The sequence below is a fragment of the Lepidochelys kempii genome, chromosome 2, assembly GCF_965140265.1.
Source record: "Lepidochelys kempii isolate rLepKem1 chromosome 2, rLepKem1.hap2, whole genome shotgun sequence".
NCBI classification, from domain to species: domain Eukaryota; kingdom Metazoa; phylum Chordata; order Testudines; family Cheloniidae; genus Lepidochelys; species Lepidochelys kempii.
The window spans coordinates 138,578,434-138,595,243 of NC_133257.1; the positions used below are offsets into that span (position 1 = coordinate 138,578,434).

The following is a 16,810-nucleotide window of genomic DNA, read 5'->3' on the forward strand; positions in this document are numbered from 1 at the left end:
CGCTGCCAGAGCAGCCTAATTGGAGGAGATGGTGGGGGAAGGCTTAGTATAAATTACAGCTCAGGCCAAAAAGTATCCACTGACTTTAGTAATAAATGAAGCATTTTTTTACTACGTGGTGCTTCTAGGCAAAATATTGTTGTGTGACTTTGTGCTTTCTTTCTTGGTGAGGTAGCACAAGCAGGCAGTGGAATGATGACACAGGCACAAGCTAAGTAACAACAGAACATAATGAGAACAAGGCAATTCCCCTCCTGATGCTTGCTCTCACAAAACCCTTCCACTTTTCCACAGGCAGGAAACACCTCCTCCTCTGACCTTTCAGGGTTACTTCCCCTTAGGGAGGAAGCACATCCTTTAGGGTATGTCTACACTCTGAAATTAGGTCGAATTTATAGAAGTCGTTTTTTAGAAATCGGTTTTATATATTCGAGTGTGTGTGTCCCCACAGAAAATGCTCTAAGTGCATTAAGTGCATTAACTCGGCGGAGCGCTTCCACAGTACCGAGGCAAGCGTCGACTTCCGGAGCGTTGCACTGTGGGTAGCTATCCCACAGTTCCCGCAGTCTCCGCTGCCCATTGGAATTCTGGGTTGAGATCCCAATGCCTGATGGGGCTAAAACATTGTCGCGGGTGGTTCTGGGTGCATATCGTCAGGCCCCCGTTCCCTCCCTCCCCCCGTGAAAGCAAGGGCAGACAATCATTTCGTGCCTTTTTTCCTGAGTTACCTGTGCAGACGCCATACCACGGCAAGCATGGAGCCCGCTCAGGTAACCGTCACCCTATGTCTCCTGGATGCAGGCAGACGCGGTACGGCATTGCTACACAGTAGCAGCAACCCCTTGCCTTGTGGCAGCAGATGGTACAGTACGACTGGTAGCCGTCATCGTCATGTCTGAGGTGCTCCTGGTCGCCTCTGTGAGGTCGATCAGGAGCGCCTGGGCAGACATGGGCACAGGGACTAAATTTGGAGTGACTTGAGCAGGTCATTCTCTTTAGTCCTGCAGTCAGTCCTATTGAACCATCTTATGGTGAGCGGGCAGGCGATACGGACTGCTAGCAGTCGTACTGTACCATCTTCTGCCGAGCAGCCATGAGATGTGGATGGCATGCAGTCCTTCTGCACCGTCTGCTGCCAGCCAAAGATGTAAAAGATAGATGGAGTGGATCAAAACAAGAAATAGACCAGATTTGTTTTGTACTCATTTGCTTCCCCCCCTCCCCTGTCTAGGGGACTCATTCTTCTAGATCACACTGCAGTCACTTACAGAGAAGGTGCAGCGAGGTAAATCTAGCCATGTATCAATCAGAGGCCAGGCTAACCTTCTTGTTCCAATAAGGACAATAACTTAGGTGCACCATTTCTTATTGGAACCCTCTGTGAAGTCCTGCCTGAAATACTCCTTGCTGTAAAGCCACCCCCTTTGTTGATTTTAGCTTCCTGAAGCCAACCCTGTAAGCGCCCCTCCCAGCGTCAGAGCAATGGCAAACAATCGGGCATCTGAGAGTGCTGTCCAGAGCAGTCACAATGGAGCACTCTGATGGGGCTAAAACATTGTCGCGGGTGGTTCTGGGTACGTGTCGTCAGGCACCCGTTCCCTCCCTCCCTCCGTGAAAGCAAGGGCAGACAATCATTTTGCGCCTTTTTTCCTGAGTTACCTGTGCAGATGCCATACCACGGCAAGCATGGAGCCAGCTCAGGTAACCGTCACTCTATGTGTCCTGGGTGCTGGCAGACGAGGTACGGCTTTGCTGCACAGTAGCAGCAACCCATTGCCTTCTGGCAGCAGACAGTGCAATACGACTGGTAGTCGTCCTCGTCGTGTCCGAGGTGCTCCTGGCCACATCGGCTGGGAGCGCCTGGGCAGACATGGGCGCAGGGACTAAATTTGGAGTGACTTGACCAGGTCATTCTCTTTAGTCCTGCAGTCCTATTGAACCGTCTTATGGTGAGCGGGCAGGCGATACGGACTGCTAGCAGTCGTACTGTACCATCTTCTGCCAGGCAGGCAAGAGATGAGGATTGCTAGCAGTCGTATTGTACCATCTTCTGCCAGGCAGGCAAGAGATGAAGATGGCTAGCAGTCGTACTGTACCATCTTCTGCCGAGCAGCCATGAGATGTGGATGGCATGCAGTCCTTCTGCACCGTCTGCTGCCAGCCAAAGATGTAAAAGATAGATGGAGTGGGTCAGAACAAGAAATAGACCAGATTTGATTTGTACTCATTTGCCTCCTCCCCTGTCTAGATCACACTGCAGTCACTCACAGAGAAGGTGCAGCGAGGTAAATCTAGTCATGTATCAATCAGAGGCCAGGCTAACCTCCTTGTTCCAATAACAACGATAACTTAGGTGCACCATTTCTTATTGGAACCCTCCGTGCAGTCCTGCCTGAAATACTCCTTGATGTACAGGCACACCCTTTGTTGATTTTAGCTCCCTGAAGCCAACCCTGTAAGCCGTGTCGTCAGTCGCCCCTCCCTCTGTCAGAGCAATGGCAGACAATCGTTCCGCGCCTTTTTTCTGTGCGGACGCCATACCAAGGCAAGCATGGAGGCCGCTGAGCTCATTTTGGCAATTAGGAGCACATTAACCACCACACGCATTATCCAGCAGTATATGCAGCACCAGAACATGGCAACGCGATACCGGGCGAGGAGGCGACGTCAGCGCGGTCCCGTGAGTGATCAGGACATGGACACAGATTTCTCTGAAAGCATGGGCCCTGACAATGCATGCATCATGGTGCTAATGGGGCAGGTTCATGCTGTGGAACGCCGATTCTGGGCTCGGGAAACAAGCACAGACTGGTGGGACCGCATAGTGTTGCAGGTCTGGGACGATTCCCAGTGGCTGCGAAACTTTCGCATGCGTAAGGGCACTTTCATGGAACTTTGTGACTTGCTTTCCCCTGCCCTGAAGCGCATGAATACCAAGATGAGAGCAGCCCTCACAGTTGAGAAGCGAGTGGCGATAGCCCTGTGGAAGCTTGCAACGCCAGACAGCTACCGGTCAGTTGGGAATCAATTTGGAGTGGGCAAATCTACTGTGGGGGCTGCTGTGATGCAAGTAGCTCACGCAATCAAAGATCTGCTGATATCAAGGGTAGTGACTCTGGGAAATGTGCAGGTCATAGTGGATGGCTTTGCTGCAATGGGATTCCCTAACTGTGGTGGGGCTATAGACGGAACCCATATCCCTATCTTGGCACCAGAGCACCAAGCCGCCGAGTACATAAACCGCAAGGGGTACTTTTCGATAGTGCTGCAAGCTCTGGTGGATCACAAGGGACGTTTCACCAACATCAACGTGGGATGGCCGGGAAAGGTGCATGATGCTCGCATCTTCAGGAACTCTGGTCTGTTTCAAAAGCTGCAGGAAGGAACTTTATTCCCAGACCAGAAAATAACTGTTGGGGATGTTGAAATGCCTATATGTATCCTTGGGGACCCAGCCTACCCCTTAATGCCATGGCTCATGAAGCTGTACACAGGCAGCCTGGACAGTAGTCAGGAGCTGTTCAACTACAGGCTGAGCAAGTGCAGAATGGTGGTAGAATGTGCATTTGGACGTTTAAAGGCGCGCTGGCGCAGTTTACTGACTCGCTTAGACCTCAGCGAAGCCAATATTCCCACTGTTATTACTGCTTGCTGTGTGCTCCACAATATCTGTGAGAGTAAGGGGGAGACGTTTATGGCGGGGTGGGAGGCTGAGGCAAATCGCCTAGCTGCTGGTTACGCGCAGCCAGACACCAGGGCGGTTAGAAGAGTACAGGAGGGCGCGGTACGCATCAGAGAAGCTTTGAAAACCAGTTTCATGACTGGCCAGGCTACGGTGTGAAAGTTCTGTTTGTTTCTCCTTGATGAAACCCCCTGCCCCTTGGTTCACTCTACTTCCCTGTAAGCTAACCACCCTCCCCTCCTCCCTTTAATCATTGCTTGCAGAGGCAATAAAGTCATTGCTGCTTCACAGTCATGCATTCGTTATTCATTCATCACACAAATAGGGAGATGACTACCAAGGTATCCCAGGAGGGGTGGTGGAGGAGGGAAGGAAAATGCCACACAGCACTTTAAGCACAGCACTTTAAAAGTTTACAACTTTAAAATTTATTGAATGACAGCCTTCTTTTTTTTGGGCAATCCTCTGTGGTGGAGTGGCTGGTTGGCCGGAGGCCCCCCCACCGCGTTCTTGGGCGTCTGGGTGTGGAGGCTGTGGAACTTGGGGAGGAGGGCGGTTGGTTACAGAGGGGCAGCAGTGGCAGTCTGTGCTCCAGCTGCCTTTGCTGCAGCTCAACCATACACTGGAGCATACTGGTTTGGTCCTGCAGCAGCCTCAGCATTGAATCCTGCCTCCTTTCATCACGCTGCCACCACATTTGAGCTTCAGCCCTCTCTTCAGCCCGCCACTTACTCTCTTCAGCCCGCCACTTACTCTCTTCAGCCCGCCACCTCTCCTCCCGGTCATTTTGTGCTTTCCTGCACTCTGACATTATTTGCCTGCACGCATTCGTCTGTGCTCTGTCAGTGTGGGAGGACAGCATGAGCTCGGAGAACATTTCATCGCGAGTGCGTTTTTTTTTCTTTCTAAGCTTCACTAGCCTCTGGAAAGGAGAAGATCCTGTGATCATTGAAACACATGCAGCTGGTGGAGAAAAAAAAAAAGGGACAGCGGTATTTAAAAAGACACATTTTATAAAACAGTGGCTACACTCTTTCAGGGTAAACCTTGCTGTTAACATTACATACATAGCACATGTGCTTTCGTTACAAGGTCGCATTTTGCCTCCTCCCACCGCGTGACTACCCCCTCAACCTTCCCCCCTCCCTGTGGCTAACAGCGGGGAACATTTCTGTTTAGCCACAGGCAAACAGCCCAGCAGGAATGGGCTCCTCTGAGTGTCCCCTGAAGAAAAGCACTCTATTTCAACCAGGTGACCATGAATTATATCTCACTCTCCTGAGGATAACAGAGAGATAAAGAACGGATTTTGGTTGAATGCCAGCAAACATACACTGCAATGCTTTGTTCTACAGTGATTCTCGAGTACGTGTTACTGGCCTGGAGTGGTAAAGTGTCCTACCATGAAGGACGAAATAAGGCTGCCCTCCCCAGAAACCTTTTGCAAAGGCTTTAGGACTACATCTAGGAGAACCGCAAATGCCAGGGCAAAGTAATCCTTTCACATGCTTGCTTTTAAACCATGTATAGCATTTTAAAAGGTACACTCACCAGAGGTCCCTTCTCCGCCTGCTGGGTCCAGGAGGCAGCCTTGGGTGGGTTCGGGGGGTACTGGCTCCAGGTCTAGGGTGAGAAACAGTTCCTGGCTGTCGGGAAAACCGGTTTCTCCGCTTGCTTGCTGTGAGCTATCTACAACCTCCTCCTCCTCATCATCTTCTTCGTCCCCAAAACCTACTTCCGTATTGCCTCCATCTCCATTGAAGGAGTCAAACAACACGGCTGGGGTAGTGGTGGCTGAACCTCCTAAAATGGCATGCAGCTCATCATAGAAGCGGCATGTTTGGGGCTCTGACCCAGAGCGGCTGTTCGCCTCTCTGGTTTTCTGGTAGGCTTGCCTCAGCTCCTTCAGTTTCACGCGGCACTGCTTCGGGTCCCTGTTATGGCCTCTGTCCTTCATGCCCTGGGAGATTTTGACAAAGGTTTTGGCATTTCGAAAACTGGAACGGAGTTCTGATAGCACGGATTCCTCTCCCCAAACAGCGATCAGATCCCGTACCTCCCGTTCGGTCCATGCTGGAGCTCTTTTGCGATTCTGGGACTCCATCATGGTCACCTGTGCTGATGAGCTCTGCATGGTCACCTGCAGCTTGCCACGCTGGCCAAACAGGAAATGAGATTCAAAAGTTTGCGGTTCTTTTCCTGTCTACCTGGCCAGTGCATCTGAGTTGAGAGTGCTGTCCAGAGCGGTCAGAATGGAGCACTCTGGGATAGCTCCTGGAGGCCAATACCATCGAATTGTGTCCACAGTACGCCAAATTCGAGCCGGCAACGTCGATTTAAGAGCTAATCCACTTGTCAGGGGTGGAGTAAGGAAATCGATTTTAAGAGCCCTTTAAGTCGAAATAAAGGGCTTCATTGTGTGGACGGGTGCAGGTTTAAATCGATTTAACGCTGCTAAATTCGACCTAAAGTCCTAGTGTAGACCAGGGCTTAGGGGCTCTCTGGATGTGCCACACACACAAATCCAGTCAACCCTCGTAATTCTGAGATGTATGCATATCTCTACAATATAGATAATAGTTCTGTCGAAATATCAGCTCATGTTGGTTGTAAAATTAATAAATTGCACCTCTCATCTGCTGCATCCATGGTAATCCAGAATGAGACAGATATTGTAAAAGGAAAACAAAACTGCTTGTTCTGGAAAGAAACCTGGAGATTTTTTTTTTCCAAACCTTCAGGAGATCATGAGAGAACTTGCCAACTGTACATAAGTTACCACCCAAAGTGGGCTCAGATTTTCAAAGTCTGAAGACACCTTCAGGGGCTTATATTACTCTGTTGCTTTTGGGGATCTTGAGAAAGAAGGATGTGGCTACCCTTTCCTCTCCCCTTTAGCCAGTCAAGACCCACCTTTCTCTACTTCCACCATCCTTTCCTATTTAGGAATAAAAATAAGTACATTTTAGATAAGGGATAGTTTGGGAGAGAATCCCCCCAAAGTCTCATCTTTACATGACAGCTTTCCTTTTTTAATCACTTCTCTGTTACCATTTTTACTGTATTTGAACGCTGTAGCACCCACATGCAAAAAACTCTTGTTCTAAGTCCTACCTCATTTCTTGAAATTCTTCTCTATTCCCTCCCTCTTTTTGATCTGGTGGCATTTTACATGCTCTTTGCATAGGTGTGAGCATCCAAGCTGGAAGGCAGTAGAGAATCAGGTTCTTAGATTCCTAAAAATCGTATAATCAAATGGTAGCTGGACTGAATGAGTCCTCCATCTTTCCAAGACAGAATTCCATGCTGTTTAGCTGTGTTTAGGTCTTTTGGAAAATATCATAAAGTCGGGTTCCAATGACTTTATATGGTCATTAGATTCCATGATGCCACTCCAAAAAACTTTGGCCAAAAATTCTGCCCCCATTACACAGCAAGTGTGTGTAATGTTGCTAGCTGCTGCAGTTCACTGCTGACTGGACTGAATTTCTAGTGGTGCTCTAATCTGGCTCTTGGAGATCTAACATAATGTGGTATATAAATGCAAAATGCCTATTTTAATCAGTTAGCTCTATTGAGGATTTTTTTTTTATTTTCCTAGTGCCGTATGCACGTCAAGAGCCCTACAGACTTTGAGTGGTTGAAACAATGTAGATTTTACTTCAAAGAAGACTCTGACAAGATGATGATTAACATCACTGATGTGGGTTTTACCTACCAGAATGAATTCTTAGGCTGTACTGACAGGCTTGTCATAACTCCTCTCACTGACCGGTAACAAAGTTTGATTACTTACCCAATGTTTATCATTTTTGGCTTCTCACCACAAGGATTGTCTCAAAGTTTTGCTCATTTGGGGCCAAATTCTGTTCTGATTTATGTCCTGTTCAGTCTTACATTCAGTGGGTTTGCATGACCTGGGAATCAAAGCATAATTTTTGTTCTTTACAATATGTAATAACGTTCAGAAATCCATGATTACTTCTATATGCTGTGTTAGTCTTTATGTTGGCTGATATGTGGCATAAAACAGCTATGTTATTTAGAGGAAAGTTAACATAAGTAATATAGTTTGAAAAAAAATAATTGAGTTAAATTCCACATGAAAATGCCCATGAATGCTGATCAGATTTAGCCACAAACTTAAGTTCTTATTGTGCAATAAAATCTGAGAGCTGAAGTCAGTGTGGATCTACTTGGAAGTAGGGGCTCCACCTGCATGATTGTGATGACAGGATGAACCTTGATGAACCCAAAATAACCAAAAAATAGAGAAGTTCATATTGCTATCTCGAGCATCTGTAAGTACTTCATCTGACCTTGTTATAGGGTCAATTTCATTGAATCTGAATTTGCATCAGATCACATCATAGACCAGGGGTGGACAAACTTTTTGGCCTGAGGGTCACATCTGCGTGGGGAAATTGTATGCAGGGCCATGAATGTAGGGCTGGGGCAGGGGGTTGGGGTGTGGGAGGGAGTGCGGGGTGTGGGATGGGGTGTGGTGCACAAGAAGGGGCTCAGGGCAAGAGGTTGGGGTGCAAGAGGGCTGCAGCAGGGGGCTCAGGGCAGGGGGTTGGGGTGCAGGAGAGGTTCGGGGTGCGGGCTCCGGGTCAACGCCGCTTACCTTGAGCAGCTCCGGGGTGGCAGCGGGGCTAAGGCAGGCTCCCTGCCTGCTCTGGCTCTGCGCCACTCCTGGAAGTGGCCAGCATGTCCGTTTGTGGCTCCTGGGAGTGGGGTGGGGCAGGAGGCTCTGCCACATGCTGCCCTCCCTGTGGGTACCACCCCCGAAGCTGCCATTGGCCACAGTTCCCTGTTCCCGGCCAATGGGAGCTGCAAGGGGCAGTGCCTGCAGGTGAGGACAGCGCATGGAGCCCTCTGGCCTCCCTCCCCCAGGAGCCACCGGGACATGGCTTCCGGGAGTGCCACTGGGCTGGGAAACCCGTGGGCCAGATTGAAAGCCCTGATGGGCTGGATCCAGCCTGCAGGCGGTAGTTTGCCCTGTCATAGGCTCATAAGACTGAAAGACGGACCTCTCACTGTCCTAGAGGTGAATACAGGATTTTGCTTCACTGTACATATTACCTACTTTGTGAGCCACTCCAGCTAAAGTAATTTGAGCAATTAAACCAGGTAAAATTGTTGAAGCTGGTGTTCTTGGGCTGTTGTCTATTCCTTTCTCATGAGCTTCCACTTACCAACAGACATCCCCCTGAGCCTTCTCTCCAACTGTGCACAGGCTGAGGTGATAAGGTGGATCTGAAATGGCCAGTAAAAAGCACCAAAGACTGCTGATGGAGTATTTCTCCTCAAATAAATTGGAGGATCTCTCTCCCACAGCAGAAATGCTAATGAAGCTTGTTAACTGAGGGCTTTCCTTGTGCTGGAACTTGGCTTCAAATCACACTGATGCATTTTTCAATTAGGCCATCAAGCAGACATGGGTACCTGAACAATGCAGATACCTAATAACAGTCTGTTTCCATGTAGATGTTACATCACCTTGGCCCAGGCCCTGGGAATGAACATGGGTGGAGCACCTGCTGGACCTGCAGGGACAGGCAAAACTGAAACTACTAAAGATATGGGGAGATGCCTTGGTAAATATGTAGTGGTCTTCAACTGTTCAGACCAGATGGATTTCAGAGGACTAGGAAGAATCTTCAAAGGTGAGAATTCCCATACTTAGAAGTCTCAAATTGAGACACCCCTTTGTAAAAAAAAATCTAGTACATACTCAACCATTATGGTCTACCGTTTACATTAGCAGTCAGTATTCTACAATAAGTTTTTCTCATGTAGACCAGCTTCAAAGACAAGATAAAGGTTCCTGTATTAATAGTAGTTTTCCTATTAAAAGGATATGGCTCAACAGAAACCTTTCTGACTAGGTTTTGTGGTGACTTTTTTAAAAGGAAATTTGAGCTTTCCATTAGACTGTTCAGAGGTTTCTTTCTGTTCAAGGTCTTGCTCAGTCTGGCTCCTGGGGCTGCTTTGATGAATTTAACCGTATCGACTTACCTGTATTATCAGTAGCTGCACAGCAAATTGCAATTGTGTTAACATGTAAGAAGGAGCGTAAAAAGAACTTTCTATTTACTGATGGAGATAATGTGGAAATGAACCCTGAATTTGGAATATTTCTTACTATGGTAGGTACTTTGAGGGGGTATGAGATTTCAGTAATAATACCACAGTGTCACTGCTTACAATTTGGTACTTTTACTGTATTTACTAACTTCCCCCGCCCCTGGTGCTGAAATCACTAGTCTCCTAAAACTAATTTCCTGTCTGAGAAGTAATCCTTGTTATAAAGCTGATTTACAGGCTTGAGTTTCAATTATTCCAGATCAAATGTGCACATTTCACGGGTAAACCTATTTCTACTAGTAACTACCCATTCAGATTCAACCTGGGATTTGAAAGTCAACTCGTGATATTTATTCTTGTGACCTATAATCTGTGTGTTGCCAGCCAAATTATACCCTCTGATATCTGTGCGATAAGATTACCTTTAACAGGTTGGCAGAAGTGTAGCTGATTAAAACTGGGTAAATAATTCTGATGCACAAGAATAAATAAAATCCAGCTCTTACCTGTTTAACTGTGTTAGCTATGCAATGCTAAAGGGAATAAGAAGTACTAAGACAAAGTAGTCAGTAATCATACATGATTCCATATGTGCATTTTCAGTCATATCTGTGGGTACTTCAGAGTGCAAACATGTATTAAAGCCAAACTCTGGTAGTACATCAAAAATCCTGTGTAGAGTTTGTCACAAATACTTTAATAATAGTTAATATTTTGGTCTAACTTCTGTAGAATTATCTTTGCTTATTTATCTTGTTACATTTAATGAAGTCAACTACAAACTCTTTCCTCATAATCAGAACCCAGGATATGCTGGGCGACAAGAGTTGCCTGAAAACTTGAAGATAAACTTCCGTTTAGTGGCCATGATGGTTCCTGATCGTCAGATAATAATTCGTGTCAAGCTGGCTAGCTGTGGATTCATAGATAACATTGTACTGGCAAGGAAATTCTTTACTCTGTACAAGCTGTGTGAGGAGCAGCTATCTAAGCAGGTGAAGCTGCCGGAAAACTACCTCTCAAAAGATTTTTAATCTAATGTTTAAGACTGGAGAGTCACAGAGCAGAGAAGTGGGGCTAATTGGTGTTCATCAACACAAACAAAACCCAGTTTTGTTGGTGTTGGTGCTCTGTTTTCCATGAGGTTTTACCTTCTATTCTGAGTTTACTGCTTTCTGTGCAAAGATGTGCTACTGAGCCATGCCCCATTTACAATTCAAATGTGACTCTAATGAGCAGAGGCAGATTAAGACTAATTGGGGTTTATATGTTCGCAAATGCTTGCTCTGTAAAGCAATAGTTCAAGGATCTAGTTTATTTTATGCTTCCTAATTTAGTGCTGTATGTTCAGGAATTCTTCTTTTAAGAAGTGCCCACCATGTATCGAAGGATGCCTTTTTAAAAATAAAAGTAAACTCAATCAGGCCATGCTTTCCCCAAAAAGGTCCCAAAACAAACAAAAGCACCTCCTGCAAAAGTGTTCAAGGCACTCATGCCTCTATCCTTCAAATGCTACCTCACTGATTTTGTACTCCATGGGGATCCCAGAAAACACTGGCCTCCTCTCATGTAGATAGCAAACTTGTGTGAAGTAAGGGTCCTTCTTCAGGCCTCATGGATCCTACCTTAAAGCACTTCTGTAGATGAACTGTGAAGGGGACTCTATATAGTCTCCCTTCCCCGCAGAACACTGGAAGGGTTTTGGTAGCTGGCCTTGACCAAAGACCTCATGGCATCCTCATGGAGGAACTTTTGCCACCTAAATCATGGAGAAAAAACACTTAATTTACTCATTGTGGTTCATACTGTATGTAGCGAAGCGAGACTCGCCAGTGCAGCACCTCCTGCTGGTTGTCCTGGGAATTAGCTCTTCAGCCTCTAGAGCACCCTCTGCTGGTCTCGTCTGCCCTAGGCCCTGTGTCCCTCCCAGACCCTGATACCCTTTATCCTAGGGTTCTGCCCCCTGCAGTACCCCCATGCGCTGGGTCTCCCCTCCCAGGGGAACCCCCAACCCTCTACACCCACCTTGCATCAGTGGCTACTGCCAGTTGTCATCTAGCCCCCTCTCACTGGGGCAAACTGCAGTCTGTAAAGGCCACTCATCATCGGTAAGGGGGGTTTGGACCAGCTGCCTCTGCCTAACCCCAGATTGTACCTCTGCAGCCCGAGTACCTTCTTCAGGCCTTGCACAAGGCCTGCAGCCTGGGGAGTTACCAGGCTGGAGCTCCCTAGTGTCTCTTGCCTTTCCTCATCACTACTCTACCTCAGGTACCCTTCTCTCCCAGGCAGCCAGGTCCTTCTCTCTCCAGAGCTAGAGAGAGACTGACCCAGCTCCTCCCTGAACACTTATAACAAGGCCAGGTGTGGCCTGATTGGGGCGTGGCCCCCGCTGTGGCTGCTTCCCCAATCAGCCTAGCCTTTTCTCTAGGAGCGGGGTAACTGCCCTACTATGCTGTACATCTTTGCCATGAATGAGTTTTTAAATACCGAGTGAAATTGTTCCCTGACTTGCATCCTGAACAAATCCGATTGTTTGCTTACTAGCATATGTACATGAGGTGGATGTCTTTTTAATTTATGTTCATAAATCAAATATGGGTATTGGGAGAGTGACCTTTTTTGTACCTAAATGGACTGGTCTCCTAGCCCACAACAGTGGTGTAAACTAATATAAATACTACTACTCTTAATTTCAAAATGGTCAAACTAAACAGGAATCTTGGTCTTCATTACCATTAAGTGAAAGTGTACTTTTAATATAAAAGAACAAGACAAAGAAAATACATAACTTTACCCCTCCACTGAGGTGTCCTATGAATACTATTACTGCTACAGTACTTCAGGTTCTGACCGAGTATCTATTGCTGTTTAAACTTAGTTTGCTACTGCCATGAACCTTAACCCTTCTACATGGCACTCATGCTCTAAGAGAGCAAGAAAAACAGCCTCTTGGGAGATTCATTTGATAAAATTTAGCACTTAAATTGAGCTTCTCATTCATAGATCTGTGCTTTACAGAGGTGGGTAAATATCATAATCCCCATTTAACAGCTGGGCAAACTGCAACCCAGAGGTGAGGTAACTTGTGCAAGACCACGCAGTCAAAAGGCAATCTGTATGTTGGATGTCAGGTGGATTTATACAGTAGAGGTCCCCCCAGGTTTGTTACATTTGCTGTGAATCTTTTTTTTTTAAGAAAGGTGGATTGTTTAATTTTTCAAACTTATCACACCTCTTAGGTGCATTATGACTTTGGTTTGAGGAATATATTGTCAGTGCTGCGTACGCTGGGGGCAGCAAAAAGAGCAAACCCCACTGATACAGAATCTACTATTGTCATGCGTGTTCTGAGAGATATGAACCTTTCTAAATTGGTAAGTCATGTAGCTCTAAATGTTGTATAATTGTCTTTAAGTCAAACATCTAACTTTCTTATTTGATAAACCAATGTATAAGCTGACAGTCAAGAGGGCCGCTTTAAGATTGGATGTGGCTCTGTGTGATCTGGTTATTCAGATACCTTTCTGAGCAGTGGCTTAGAAATGCTGCATCCTCTTGTTGGCATCATTCAGGGTTTTGCCTTGGTTCTTCTGCCTTTGTAGGCAATCTCCTCATTCCCATGGTTTCAGCTACTGCTTCTAGGAATGGTACCCAGCTCCGCTTCTCCACACTTGAGTTGTAGTCTTCTGTCCAGTTCTTAACTCAAACTGGTTGTGGTGCCATATTGAGGTCCAACCACTATTTCAAAAGCAAAGTGTTCAAAACGGAATAATTTTGATTTCCTTCTAATTTCTCTCCATCATTTCCTTACTCTGTCGCTGACAAACTGTATTACAATTACCATGCCACAGACTTGCACCCTTGTGTTAATTGTCTGCTTCCCTGTGTCTATCCAGATTCTAGTAAAGGCCTATCAGTCATTTATAATATCACTACAATCTGTACTTTTATATATGACTAAAATCATAGGGCATGTTTTGGTTTTCTGTTAACAGTAATTTATGGCCATTAGGCCTACTTGCAATTTCACTTCTTCCGTCTCCAGTATATCTGGATTCTTCTCTCTGCATCATCCCACACACCTGGAAATCTAATCGGATTACTTCTGTCTTTTCAGGGATTTCTAGGCCCATGGTATAGTGCAGAGTTTGACCTTAAAGCACCATTGGTTATGCTAGATTGCATTTGTCGTATTTTCCTCATGGTTTTCTAATTTTTGTTAGATTGATGAAGATGAACCCTTGTTCTTGAGTCTGATTGAAGACCTGTTTCCAAGTATACAGCTTGACAAAGCAGGCTATCCAGAACTAGAAGCCGCCATCAACAAACAGGTAATAAGGCATCTTTTGATGCATGGTATTTTCCCAGCTTGACAAAAGGAGCAGGAGAACGTGGTTGTGTGCAGAGTATAAACAAAGTAATACATTAGTATAATCAAACCCTTTTGAAAATGAATAAATTCCATACAGGAAGAATAAGTTTACTGAGTGAAAATAAATATTGGATAGTAACATGCTCGTGAATCTATAGTAATGTCACTTAAATTCATGAATGCTAATTTCAATGACCTATAAAGTAACTCTTCGGAGGCTGACATTTGTCATTCTTGTTCTCAGCCCAGAAGTGAATTGCTGTGGAAAGTTAGTTAAAAAATAAAACACCTGAGTATGTAAAGAATATTTTTCTCCAGCGGACATTTTCAGATGTTTCACCTCTCTCAGATAACTCAAAACCCTCACACTTGTCATATATGCAGTCATCAATAAGAACTTTCCTGAGTAGTATAAATCCAAATGAATAGGCATGTTGAATTTGGGCCCAATGCTGTAACTAGTCCTCAGCTTCTTTTCTCAGCTGTTATTTGTCAAAACTTCCTGACTATCCATCTAAAATACTACATTCTGCATGAGAAGTACATTTTTTTTACCAATTTAAATACTTAGCTATGCTCACCTAGTTATATTTGATACATGCATATGAGAGTATAAAGGTCAATTGGGTCCTCCCATAATACGCAAACAAGAGAGCATTCAGTGAAATAAACACATGCTGTTCTTACAGTGGGTAAGGGGAACTATTTTACAATGTGTAATAAAACTTGTGAAACAGAAAATCATCAGATACTTTTGCCAAACAGCCTGAGTTTAAAACAGAACATAAGCTTGCATAAATGAGAATCTTTGGCTAAAATAAGACTGGGATTATTTAGGCTGCAGAGAAGAATGAGGGGGGATTTGATAGCTGCTTTCAACTACCTGAAAGGGGGTTCCAAAGAGGATGGATCTAGACTGTTCTCAGTGGTAGCAGATGAAAGAACAAGGACAATGGTCTCAAATTGCAGTGGATTTAGGTTGGATATTAGGAAAAAGTTTTTCCCTAGGAGGGTGGTGAAGCACTGAAATGGATTACTTAGGGAGGTGTTGGAATCTCCTTCCTTAGAGGTTTTTAAGGTCAGGCTTGACAAAGCCCTGGCTGGGATGATTTAGTTTAGCTTAAGCAGGGGGTTGGACTAGATGACCTCCTGAGGTCCCTTCCAACCCTGATATTCTATGATAAATAATTCTAAGGGCTCTGATTGTTTTGCTTCAGAAAGGCTGAGTTTTCCAATGGATAGATCAGAGGACAAGGAGACTAAAGTCCTGTTTTCTTAACGTGAGCTTTTTACTAGTTGGTTTTGACACAGGGAAAATCACTTAACCCCTCCCTTTCTCAGCTTACTTGTCTGTAAATGGATATAATACTTATTTCTGAGGTGTGTTTGAAACTTAAATATCTTAGACTTTGAGATTCTTGCATGATATTAAAATGCTAAGTGTCTTTTCAGGGCAAAAACTAATCACAAGCTCATGTCAAAGGGAAAATGCCCTTCCTCCCAAGTTCTAGTATGGTGGGGTAGAAAAGGGTGTTTCAAGTGGTTGAGAGCCAAGTACTTTTATCCCTGAAATTTCTAAAAAATTGTAAAAAGAACTAGGAGTACCTGTGGCACTTAGAGACTAACAAATTTATTTGGGCATAAGCTTTTGTGGGCTAAAAACCACTTCATCAGATGCATGCAGTGGAAAATACAGTAGGAAGATATATATGTATACACAGAGAACATGAAAAATGGGGGTTGCCATACCAACTCTAACGAGACTAATCAATTAAGATGGGCTATTAGCAGAAGAAAAAGAACTTTTCTAGTGATAATCAGGATGTCCCATTTCAAACAGTTGACAACAAGGTGTGAGTAACACTTCCTGGACGCTACAGTGCTAATAAGCGGTGGTCACATAAACACCACCCTATACCGGAAACCTACTGACTGCTATATTTACCTACATGTCTCCAGCTTTCATCCAGACCACGCCACACAATCCATTGTCTACAGCCAAGCTCTAAAATACAACGGCATTTGCTCCAATCCCTCAGAGAGAGACAAACACCTATAAGATCTCTATCAAGTGTTCTTAAAACTACAAATACCCACCTGCTGAAGTGAAGAAACAGATTGACAGAGCCAGAAGAGTACCCAGAAGTCACCTACTACAGGACATGCCCAACAAAGAAAGTAACAGAACGCCACTAGCCGTCACCTTCAGCCCCCAACTAAAACCTCTCCAGTGCATCATCAAGGAACTACAACCTATCCTGAAGGATGATCCCTCACTCTCACAGATCTTGGGAGACAGTCCAGTCCTCACTTACAGACAGCCCCCCAACCTGAAGCAAATACTCACCAGCAACCACACACCACAAAACAAAAACACTAACCCACGAACCTATCCTTGCAACAAAGCCCATTGCCAACTCTGTCCACATATCTGTTGAAGGGACACCATCATAGGACCTAATCACATCAGCCACACCACCAGGGGCTCATTCACCTGAACATCTACCAATGTGATATATGCCATCATGTGCCAGCAATGCCCCTCTGCAGTGTACATTGGCCAAACCGGACAGTCTCTATGCAAAAGAATAAATGGACACAGATCAGACGTCAAGAATTATAACATTCAAAAACCAGTCGGAGAACACTTGAACCAACCTGGACAC

The 16,810-nt window shown here is 45.3% G+C and overlaps 1 protein-coding gene across 11 annotated transcripts in view; it reads left to right on the forward strand.

Moving 5' to 3' along the window:
- DNAH5 (dynein axonemal heavy chain 5) overlaps window positions 1–16,810 on the forward strand; it is a 313,949-nt gene that overhangs the window by 156,134 nt on the left and 141,005 nt on the right. For all 11 annotated transcript variants that reach the window (XR_012157381.1, XM_073332322.1, XM_073332321.1 and 8 more), the window contains 6 exons: window positions 7,284–7,456; window positions 9,173–9,351; window positions 9,647–9,834; window positions 10,573–10,767; window positions 13,012–13,146; window positions 13,996–14,103. Coding sequence is in view for 10 of the 11 variants with exons in the window: in XM_073332322.1 (XP_073188423.1) it covers window positions 7,284–7,456; window positions 9,173–9,351; window positions 9,647–9,834; window positions 10,573–10,767; window positions 13,012–13,146; window positions 13,996–14,103 (978 nt within the window). In the remaining variant the exon portion in view is untranslated. The remainder of the gene's footprint in view (window positions 1–7,283; window positions 7,457–9,172; window positions 9,352–9,646; window positions 9,835–10,572; window positions 10,768–13,011; window positions 13,147–13,995; window positions 14,104–16,810) is intronic.